A 12,554-nucleotide genomic window follows, 5' to 3' on the forward strand; every position below is an offset into this window, starting at 1 on the left:
CTTTAAGCCCTCTTCAGCACTGGGTACCATAAGTTTAGCTATCAGAATGCACAGAGTCCTGAAGAAAATGCATACAAAAAGATACAATATTTTCAAAACCAACAATACTTGTCATCTAGATGCTGATGTGAAATGAAAATAAGATCTAGCCATTAGAGAAATTCTGAACTTGATTATGCTTGTAAGAAACAAACTATAACACTTGCTTAAATCTACAAGTGATAACTGAAAACACTTAAAACAGCAGTTATACACATGGTAGCCAATTATGAAAAATGAAAACATCCCATCCCTAAAATGCAGTATAAACTAAGTGGCTAACTGTCCTGTTCCTGTCTCCTTTCTTATTCCAAATGAGAGTAGGTAATTTACTTTTTATAAGGGTTATAGTGTAAGAATATTGTAACATTCTAAAAAACATTAGTAGCTACGCTAGGCCATTCCTCATACTTGCTAACATGGAAAGTGGACCTTGGGAAAAGATGAAATAGGCAAAGATGAACAAAGAAACCCTCTCTTTGAAAAAAGAAAGCAGGAATTTTCAGCACACGAAGGAGATATTAATGTCTATGATAGATCATCCCAGAAGCAAAGATGAATAGCCTTTTAAAATTAATTTATGTAATTATAGACATTGGAAATATGAGCAAAAGATGGAACAAAAAGGTCCTTTGAGAATATTATAAAATATTAGGTTACAGAGAATTAACCTATCAGTGTATATAAAACTATCCAAAGAAGGGAGAAAAGGCCACAGGACATCAATACCTAGCAGCCAGAAAAGTGTCCTCTGTACGTGGAACAGAGGTCCATTAGGTCTGCCACAGCTTAGGTAAAGTATTTCTTAAAATTATTCTATCCTTATTCTTGAGTTCCATAATTATCAAACAACCATGTGTGTTAAACTTTCTAATCTTATTGACAAGGTATAGTTTTTCCATTTCTGATCTATTGAAAGGAATGCTTCTCTCATAACAAATGAATAAAATGGAAACAAGCTCAGACCCCAGAACAGAGCTCTCAGTAAAACAAGTCATGTTGTGTATTCCATACCACCACCAATACAATGGTTATAAAAAAGTTCTCAGTGCCATACCTTAGAATGCAAGGTAATTATCAATTTCGCAGTTTAACCCTAAAACGCAGTGGTAACTAGTAATAAATTCATTTCAAGGAAATATTTCACTTCTCAAGGCCTGACTATAAAACTACTACCACTTCAGACAATGTTGCTTTTATTTACGATCTTACCTATGATCTTAGAGCAATACACCAGACCTTTAATCTTCCCAAATTTTCAAGATAACTGCTTATACATTAAACACTGTCCCATCACACAATGTAGAAACTGAATATAAAATGACAGGATTCAAATCACAGGTGTTTGGTGGCACCTAAATTCCAAAGGTGTTCAAATAAAGCCATGAAATAATGGGAACATGGCTTTCAGGAAACAAGTCAGAATGACAGTACGAATACGAGGTCGGCAAAATCAGTATAACCAATTTGGAAAAATACACATACTAAATCATCTATATCAAACTAAAGACCGAGTAGTTCCAATGAACATTTATCCTTTAATCCTTATAGCACCAGATACTTCTGTAAGTCAACTTACAAAGTTCAAAATTGTAAATCAGCTCTGTTCACTCAACTTCTCAATTTATCTTTGTTAGAGCCACACTATCACAGATTATGGAGAAAACTGATTAGATAATTAAAAGTAAAATATATATTACAAGTTTCTGAAAGAACAGGATGCTGTTTGCTGAATTTGTTTTATTCTCCCTAAAAAAAGTTACCAGTCTAAAATAAGTTTGCAATTAAGCAGTTAGCCTTATTTATTATCCTTATTTTCACTTGGTTTTTGAAAGTAAAAACTTAGGCTTCAACAAATGTGATACAATAAAAGTTCAGGAAAGAAAAAACAAGTTCACCATTTCCTATGTTTTCGTTCCTACCAACTATTTAAAAAATTAAGCACCTTTTTAAGAACATAATTTCCCAAAACACAGATTAAAATGTCATACAAAAATTCAGTTCTCAAGGCAACTAGTATTTCTCAGTCAAGAAATTACAATTTTGTTTCTTATAAAACTGTCATAGGATTCAGGAATTTGGGATTAATATTACCAACAGAAGATAAATAATACTGCTGTCTTTACTTGACATGCATATACTTTTATAAGAGGTTAGAAGAGGAGATACATTTTGGAACCCATATGGTTACTATTTCCTGAACCACACATTACTAAACCAGAAGAATAAGCAACACTTCATTTCATCCTTAACATCAACAGTTTAGCAGTTAAAAAAAAATTCCAGTGCCCTAGCCAAAAAAATAAAGACTTCCACCAATCTCTTTACTTGCACCAATCTGTGATTCAGGCACTTAGAAAGCATCATAGAACAACAATTACTAAATAAGGTCTATTTTTTCAATAATGTTAAAAAGAGCCATCATGAGAGACAGGAAATACAATAAAAATCTTCAGCATGTTTCTTAGCATAGAAACATAATTATCTAGAAATGATCCTGTCATATAATGAACAAGATCATATATAAAAAAGAGTTCTAACCAACACGAAGAAGTTTTGTTTTATAATTATCAAAAAGAAAATATGAGAACTTTATGTCAATCTAGAATATTTAACTAGAAAATTGAATCATATAGTATGCTTTGGTTTGGGTAGTCAAACGTGTATATGAATTTGTAAATAACACCAAATCCATAAATTACATTACTAATTTCAATTAATGATTCATCAGTCTCTCAAAAATTTTAAGAGTTTTATACATAGAGTTCACCAAATAATCAATAATTTAATAGGGACTTTCTTTTATTTAATTATAATTTTTATAAGCACAAAAAAAGTCCATAAATTCAATGAACAGGTGTCTTGAAACTCCATCCTAATATACTACTCAGACAAAAGGGAACACTTAACTCTAATCACCAAGAAAAGATCCTTGATCCTTAAGATTTGCTACTTAATATAAATTTAAAATTCTTTCCCATAATTTTTTACAACAACAAAAATCCCCCAAACTATATTAAAAGACAGTAGGATTTGAAACTGATTATTGACTGAATTAACTAATTTGAAACAGGATTATTAACTGAACAAACATACACACAAACTTTTCTTAAATGTACTGATTCAAAATAGTTTTATAGCAGTTACCCTCGTTTTGACAGAAAAAAAGGTGAAGATGCAAAACTAACATAACTTACGGAAAATACAGATGATAGAAACACTAATGTGCAATTTAGTAGACAATCACAGATAATATCACTTGGTACATAATAGGTGATAGACCTGTGATACAGAATTACCAAATCTCAGACAGTTGTTCCAGATAAAAAATGAAATTACGAATTTAACTTCTGAGGTGTGAGCATTAGTAATAAAAACATAATTGAGAGACATAAAGAATTATAAAATATAATAAAAAAAAAGAGTACCTAAAAAAAACCTTTTTTACATTATAATTACATATTTGCCCAGAGTATGATGTGGGAGTAATGAGATTATTTTACCTTTGTCTTGAACTTCTTTTGAAAAGCGCTCCCTTTCAATAGCTGATTCTCTCTCTATTCGTTCAATTTCAGCCAATGCATCCAATTCCACTTCGTCATATATAGGTCCCTGTTGTGATACCTGCTGCTGATTCTGTACCACAGAAGTCTGGGGCTGTTTTGTAGCAACTGAAGTGTTCTGTTGTAAAACAGGCACTTGATTTGCTGGAAGGAATGCTGTTTGTTCTTGCTGCGACAAACACTGAGCAGCATTTAGTGGGCGGTTTACATCCTGTGGAGTAATGGGTGTTTTTGAAGTCTGTCCTGGGTACTGCACATTAAAAGGAATATCATTTTCTGAAACATTGCTATTTTCCATACCAGAAAGCATATCCTCTTGCTGGTCCATGTCTGAAGACCTTACACGAGAAAGTCTTAATGTAAGTTTAGTAGAGTCCTTGGATGGAGAACTAATGATATCATACATTGCAGCTTTCTCACTCTGGTCTTTTTCGTCCTTGCCTAATTTCATTTTCTTTTGCTTCTTTTGCTTTCTTTCTGGAGAATCTAGCAAGATGTCTGGTGGAACATCTCGAGGTGATGAACAAGGTAGAGGCTGAGACTGAAGGATTAAAGGTGGTCTTGATCCTAGAAAAGCAATTCAACAGGAATGAACAATTGTGCTAGTTTTATGTGTTCGTACACTGATAGAAATACTAAATATGTGACAATACAGTAATGCTAGAAAAATATTAAGCAATTATCTAATCTCAGCAACTTATTTACAAAATATGAAAAGAAAGCCTAAAGACTTGTCCCATAATCTTTGAGCTTGCTGGTAGATGATCCAGGTTTAACTGAAGTATGAGTATTCCATCTGCCAGACCAGCATTATGTTATTTCTATTTTTGTTCTTATAAAATATAAATACTTTGTTTGAAAATAGCAAAGGAGTTCATTGTTTCTAAAGATGATACAACACAAATATTTTGGGCAAATATTTCCTATTCTTTCACTTAATATTTAGGAAAACTAACAAATCTAAAGTAAGAATAAATCTGTTAAATTACAAAATAACAAATTAATCCTAGAAACTACACTCACATGAATACTTACTGGTGTAAGAAAAAGAAAGTGGGAAAAATGAAAATTTTTAGAATCCTTACTTCCTTTACAAACTGATGGTAAATTACTGATTTATACCTTTATGTGATGTTCTCTTTCTCCCTCCACTTAAATAGCATTCACACATTCTCTTCAGCTTGCTAATCCTCCTTCTATTAGAAAAAATTTAAGTCCAGCAAATTTCAAGGCTCAATAAAATATCTTTGGCCCAGATCCCATTAATTTAACAAATGTTTTATGATACAAATAAGTGGTAAAAATAAGCTAACCAAATGGAAAAATTCTTTGTTAACAAACTGTTAAATGAGGAAAAATGCATTGATATGCTTCAAAAATAAAAGTATGATTGTTACACTGCTTATCATTAGACTATAAAAAGTTTAAAAACCCATAGGAAATTATAAAAATCAGTCAGGGTAAAAGTGCTTTAAAGAAAGAACCTAAACCTAGACTTGTCTTAAGTTAAGGTTTCAGTGTTTAAACATATGTATGATTTTTCCATGATACATAAACCTGTCCTTTCAATTAGCAATGTTAATATTTAAAGTATGATATACAAAGGGGCGCCTGGGTGGCTCTGGCTCCATGGGTTAAGCGCACAACTCTTGATTTTGGCTCAGGCCATGATCTCACGAATGTGAGATGGAGCCCTGCATTTGGCTCCATGCTGAGTGTGGAGCCTGCCTGGGATTCTCGCCCCCTTCTTCTGCCCCTCCCCAACTTGTGCGTTCGCTCTGTCGCTCTCTCTCTCTCTCAAAAAAAATTAATTAAAAAAAAACCTTAAAGTGTGATAAATAAAAATATAACTTTTTAGAGAACATATCTAAAATGTGATAAAGATCCAACTGAAGCAATTTACTAGAAATGTTAGTTTGAGGTTATACCAACAGATAGTGTTTTTAAACAGCTTATGGGGACATTAAAAAGAAAAGAAACTAATATTTTTGGACCATTTATTTTGTGTCAGAGCTTGTGCAAGGTGCTCTGCACATCAGTTCATTTCAATAATTTACAACAACCTTGATTTGCATTATCACTATTTTGCAGAAAGGAACATGAAGCTTATAGTGATTAAGAAATTCGCCCAAGGTTACATAGCTAGCAAACCTGAAACGTTTAAATCCAGATTTTTCTAACATTTGAATTATAACATACCATATTGCCTTTGTATTTAAAATTTGTGTCACATTATGTGTATTTTATTTTTTAAATTTTATTTTTATTTATTTTGAGAGAGAGAAAGTGTGCGCACAAGCAGGAGAAGGCAGAGAGGGGGACAGAGAATACCAAGCAGGCTCCATGTTGTCAGTGCAGAGCTGACATGGGGCTTGATCTCACGAACCATGAGATCATGTCCTAAAAGCAGAAATCAAGAGTCAGACACTTAACCCATGGAGCCACCCAGGCGCTCCCAAATTGTATATATTTTAGAACTTAAAATTCCAACAATTCACCTAAAATATCAAATTAGACTGATGATGCATTCAACCTTCCAAACTAGGTGGAAAACAACTTCATGAACAGAAGTAGTGGTTTCTGATGAATAATGTGTTTGTAAGGGTGTTCTAAAGTTTTTTCTTTCTATCTAAAGTTATTTATCTATCCTCAAGAGTTTGAGGAAAAATGGGCTGATTATCTAGATCAACTAGCTATCTCACTGTATCTCCTCCCTGGCAGTCTGAATAATTTCTCACTTTGACAATACTTGTGAGATATGTACCTAACTTTGATGCCTAACCTACAAATAGAGTTATTCTGGAAGCTGCTCTTTCAAAAGCTGAGTTATTTTTATCCCTGAAAATTCACAGAATTAAAGAATAAGAATGGCCCATAAAAGTTCAACTTTCACCTTGGGAAGAATGTCTCTGATCAAAGAGTTGGAACACAACCTGTGAAAAAATTGTCTTTATAATAAGAGGCACACCAGTCCGTGATTTAGATAGCTATCGTCAGAAATTCTCATGGATAGAGAAACATTATTAATAATCACCTATATTGTAATTAATTACAAGTTAATTCTTTAATATGGAATATAATATTCTCTTCCAATAACTTTGGTAATTCAAATGATCACACTTTAATTTTAAGTACTTTCAAAAGGCCTGAACTTGGGACTTAAATTCACAATTTTATGAATCTAGTGTACGCAAAAGTCCACACAAGGTTCTTTGGGAATTTGAAGAGAAAATAAAATTCATGTCCATAAGATACTACAGGATAAGTTATTAGAAAAAATATAAACTAATGAATGGCTTGAGATGGTTAAAAGAAAAGAGTCCACGTAAGGTGACCCATTTAACTTAGAACTTAAATAGACAGGATTTTAATAAGCAGAAATGAAAGTATGTGTAAGAGATTTAGAGAGAGAATATACAATAGGCCAGATTTTGATAAGTGATTACATGAGAGGTAAGAGACAACTTTATGATGATTCAGGACTAGGATGGCATTAAAAGGAAATAAAATGGCAGAAAACAGTGAAAATAACTTTGAAAATGAATTTGAAATACCAGCTAGAAATGAGGAAATTTTGTCTGGAAACAAAAGATTACAACTTAGAACACAGGACTGGAGCCAAAGACATTGACTTGGCAATCCTATTCACAAAAGTAATTAATGCTGTTACCAAAACTGAATGCAATAACCAAGGGAAAAAGTACAATGGGAGATTAAAAAGTCTAATGATAGAAATCTTGAGGAGTAAGAGAGCAGACAGAAGAGCTAATGAAGAAAAAAAAATCAATGAAAGAAACATGAAGAAAACAGGTGGACTTGATATGAAGTAAGTTTTTTGGGGGAGGTGGAGATGAGGGAAAGCTGATAAATGCTGTGGTCTGAAAAGATCATTGGATTTATCAGTGAGAACAATACTGTATATATTTGAAAACATTACCAATAGTTTACAGGGATGACTACAGGTTTGTTTCTTTCCTACAATAAGTGAAAAACAATAAAGTGTAGCTTTTGGTATCTGCACTAAGAAGTCTGAGCTCTTCACTCAACTGCTGAAGGAAATTTTAGTTACAATACCTTTAGGAGTCCCATCACTTCCAGCAGGGGAGCATACTGGCTGTGGAGACCTCAAGGGAAAAGAGGCAGCAGCATTCCTCAGTGTTGAAGAATCTCCATCCTGAAAAGAACATAAAATGTCTATCTTAAATGATTGGAGACGCTTTAGAGAAATCTTAAACAGATCAATAAAATATAGAAACTACTGACAGGTAAAGTGTTGGTATTCAAAAGCATAATTCTTCTGTATGTTCCTGTTCTGTTCATGGTAAATCTTAGAAGAATTGAAACTGTATCCAAAAGAATCAACAGCCTATGCATGGCAATGAATAAGAAAACTGGTATTACTACTAGGCTCCATTTTTGTTTACTATTTTCTACAAGAGGAGCTATGAAGGCCATACGAGGCTGTAAACGTCTTGAGGGCAGAGTTCACAGTCATCTCTGTTATCCTTATATACACATAACTCACTGCCAAACCAATTAACATATAACTTATCTGATAATACCACAAAACCAGTTCCAGTATGTGGAATATTTTAAAACATCAAAGCAATGCTAAATTTCAGGGAATAAAGATTTGTACAAGTCTTACAGGGAAAAAGAGCTTGATACTAATAAATAAAGGTTCATTATTTTAAAAACATTTTTGTGTGAACGAGTATTTAAAAATGAAACTAGATTTCATTAAGAACCAAAACTTTTAGGCCAAGGGTTGGCAAACTTTTCTTGTAAAGGGACAGATAAATATTTTAGGGTTGTGGGCCACATACAGTTTCTGTCACATGCTTTGCTGTTGTTGTTTTTTAAAAATGTAAAAGCCATTCTTAGTTTGTAGGTCAAACTAATGGCCAGTTTATCAACCTTGCTCTAGACCAAGCTCTGTAGGTATAGGAATCACATTGTTTATAGCAAGATTCTCAGACCTAGTATAACCTTTGATACACAGTAGATATCAATTAAACTGTGGGATCAAAATACTAGGTTACGAAACAAGTATTAGAACTATATTATTACCTTAATGATAACTAATATATAACATACGTCACTACTTAGCCTGTGCACCATGTGTAGGTAGTCGTCACTTGAGCCATGTCTAGGATTATCAGCATGATGATTAGCTGAATTGCCAGACAACGGACCAGAAACTTTATTATCATGTATGTTTCTCAAACCACCTGCAACAATGGGACTTGATACTGATGCTGAAATTAACAAGAATAAAAACAAAAAGCTTTATAAAAATAAAATTCTTAGAGAAAAATAACAATTGTTCACAAAATATTTTAAACACACAGAAATTATAGAAAATATAAGCACTTGTGTACGACTATCAGAGCTTGATCAAATCTTAGCACTGTGTCACATATCATTCAGATCTATTTTTGAAGAGAAATAAACCATTAGATAAGGCTGAAACTCTCCATGTATCTGCATATTCCTCTCCTCTGTTCCCTCCCCCTTACTCTATAAAAGTAACCAACACACTGAATTCAAACTTTGCTCTACCTATGAATATTTTATACCTTTCCTATAAATGAATATAGTCTTAAATAATACATAGCATTGTTTCACATATAACTTTATATAAAATGGTATACTATATGTATATATCCTTCTATACCTTGCTTTCTATTTCAATGTTATGTTGAAATGTATCCATTTTTATACATGTAGTATTAAATTCACTTATTTTAAATAAATATATTCTGCTGCATAATGCATACAGCTTTCCATTCTTAAGTCCAAATGTTTAGATGGCTTCAGTATTTTTGCTGTCATAAACAATGCATATTCTTGTACATGTATACATGTACATATACATATATTTGTATATAATGTATATTCTTGACTTTTTTACAAATGTGTCTAGAAGTGAAATTGCTGGATATGTCCACTTTTTAAAACTTACTGAATATTAACAAATAGTTTTCCAGATTACTTATGTCCATTTGTACTCCACTGGTAGTGTATGAGAGTTGCTACTACTAATCTATATTCTTGTCAACAATGTTTGTCAGCCTGAGATGGGAAGCTCTTTGTCAATTTAATATTTGTATTTTCTTTATTAATAGTGAAACCAAGTATCTTTTTATGTGTACTAGCCATTCGGATTCCCTCCTTAACACAAAATCATGAAGACAGTCTTCTGCATTTTGTTTTAAAATTCCACAGTTTTGTTTTTTTTCACGCTTAGGTCTTTAATGCATCTTTACGTGTAGCTGAGACAGGAATCCAATTTTACCTTTATCCACATGGATGACTAATTGTCTCAACACAATTTATTAAAGAAACCAGTGTTTCCCAATTAAGATATAATACCATATGTATCAAGTTTTCATTTGTTCCTGGGTATGTTCCTAGGCTCTTTATCAAATTCCATTTCCCCATGTTCTACTCCTCCACGGACCAATAATATACAATAAATATACAATAATATACAATAAATCTTGGTAACTGCCAGACTGAGCTTCTACATCTCATTCCATTTCAAATTATGTTGCTATTCTTGGACTCTTATTCTTCCATATGAATTTTTAGAAGAAGTTTAAGTTGCACAAAATCCTGCTTTAGATTTTTATTGGTATTGTATTGAGTTTACAGATTTGGAAAAATTTCAATCTTTACCCTACTGAGTCTTTCCATCCATGAAGATGGCATAACTTCATATTCTTAGGTTTTCTTTTAGCTCTTTCAAAAGTTTTATAATTTTCTTCACAAAGGTCTTATACATTGTTAAATTCATTCTTAGATATCTTATGCTTTTTCCTTTAAGCTGTTGATAATATTAAAGAAAGATTATACTTATAATTGCTTATTTTAGGTGTATAAAAATGCAATTAAATTTTACTATAATGATCTTGTATCTAGTAACTGTGGAATATTTTTTAAGTTCTATTATCTTATCTGCAGCTTCTCTTAGATTTTCTATGAAGACAATCACTTGAAAACTAACACTTTCATTTCTTCCTTACCAATAATTAGACATATGACTATACATACAAAATATATACATATATATATGCATATATTCGCTTATCTTCCTGTATTAAAACACCCACTACCACACTAAGTAAAAGGGATGATTATAGGCACTCATGTCCTATTCCTGACTTCAAGGAGAATGTTTCTCATTTTTCACCCCTAGGTGGAAAGATCAGGATAAGGTTGTACCAGTCTATTCCTAAGCAGTGAAAAGCTTTTAAATCATGAACAAAAGCTAAAAATTTTTAATGTTCTTTAGGTACCTATTATGAGGCACACAGCATCCCCAACCTCTTAAATTTGTGTTAACTGTCTAATAATTATCCATGTATTCCCGATAATATATCCAATTTTATCATACAGGCTACCAACACTGCTTATTTGGTTTGGTAATATTTATTTAGAAATTTTAGGTGATAATTGGTCTATAATTTTCCTTTTTCACAGTTTCTTCACTACACCTGATTCTGGTATCCAGATTATCTAACTCTATAGAATGAAGTAGGAGAGTGTTGCCTTTTTTCTTCTGTCTGGAATGTTTGAAGATTAGAATACCTCCTTTGAATGCCTGGTAGAACTTGTAGATAAAACTGTCTGATTATGTTTTATCCCCTCTGCTTCTCTTAAGGGAGAGAGAATCTGAACTACTAAAGGATGTATGTGCATTTAAAATTATGATAGATATTGTCAAAATGTTCTCTAAAAAGATTGTACCCATTTATATCCCAATAAGAATGTAGGAAGTTCAAATTTCCCAGCACATTTGTTGATACTAGGTATAACTAAAAAATGTTTACTAATCTGGTTAATACATTTCATCGTAATTTTGATTCATATCTCTTTAATGTCAGCCAGGTTGACCATATTTTAATATAGGCATTAAATCTTTCTGGTGTCCAATTTGTTTTCTTTTTCAGTATGTCTGTTTCTTCTTAATTCTATTTTTGTCTTCTTCGTATCAATCTGTATAAAATCTTGGTATATTAAAACTTAATACTTTGTGTTCGTAATAAATTTTGAAAATATAATTTCCCCATATTTACTTGTCCTTATTTATATTCAAATATTTATATTAAAATTATAATACAAAATATATACTATACAAAAAATTATATTAATCTGTTTCTTCATTTCTGTCCTTAATATTTTTTTTTTAATTTTTTTTTTTCAACATTTTTATTTATTTTTGGGACACAGAGAGACAAAGCATGAACGGGGGAGGGGCAGAGAGAGAGGGAGACACAGAATTGGAAACAGGCTCCAGGCTCTGAGCCATCAGCCCAGAGCCCGACGCGGGGCTCGAACTCACGGACCGCGAGATCGTGACCTGGCTGAAGTCGGACGCTTAACCGACTGCGCCACCCAGGCGCCCCTGTCCTTAATTTTTTAAGAAGTGAATTACTAATTCACTGTCCTTAATTTTTTTAGAAGTGAATAATTATATTTGGTGTTTATATAAATATCTTTCCTAGCAACTGTATTTAATGGCAAATAATTATTCCTGTTGATGAAGGGGTTCATTGTGCTCATCCTTCATCTTCTCTGTATGGCTAAAATTTTTATAACATAAGGTTGAAAAAAAATGTTTCAAATGTTACCTTCCACATATTCTAAATTCCCATACATATTTGCCTAATTTCTGGATTCTGTGTTGTCCCATCTACCTATCCGTTTGTTTCTTACCACTCTACATGTTCTAATTAACCTTAATATCTAGGTGGGGCTAATCCTGGAGTAACATTTCTAGTTGCTCAAATATCTGAGAATTTCCAAGAAATGACTCATTACCGAATAGGAAGATGCCCAAATCATATTTCTCTTTTGATTTTGTGATTTCAACTTTTCTTCTGAAAAAGCTGGATTTATCTTGTTTAAAAAACAACAGTAAACAGAGTAAAAATTTACATTCTTTCC

The 12,554-nt window shown here is 32.4% G+C and overlaps 1 protein-coding gene across 5 annotated transcripts in view; it reads right to left on the reverse strand.

The window, feature by feature from the left end:
* NIPBL (NIPBL cohesin loading factor) overlaps nt 1-12,554 on the reverse strand; it is a 202,114-nt gene that overhangs the window by 91,146 nt on the left and 98,414 nt on the right. For all 5 annotated transcript variants that reach the window (XM_047093423.1, XM_047093397.1, XM_047093407.1 and 2 more), the window contains exons 7-9: nt 8,700-8,860; nt 7,677-7,776; nt 3,543-4,169 (exon numbers count right to left, since the gene is read on the reverse strand). In XM_047093423.1, the coding sequence (XP_046949379.1) occupies nt 3,543-4,169; nt 7,677-7,776; nt 8,700-8,860 (888 nt within the window). The remainder of the gene's footprint in view (nt 1-3,542; nt 4,170-7,676; nt 7,777-8,699; nt 8,861-12,554) is intronic.

The sequence above is a fragment of the Lynx rufus genome, unplaced genomic scaffold (assembly GCF_022079265.1).
Source record: "Lynx rufus isolate CCGP_SWC_20201006 ecotype Redwood Valley unplaced genomic scaffold, mLynRuf1.p SCAF_1, whole genome shotgun sequence".
NCBI classification, from domain to species: domain Eukaryota; kingdom Metazoa; phylum Chordata; class Mammalia; order Carnivora; family Felidae; genus Lynx; species Lynx rufus.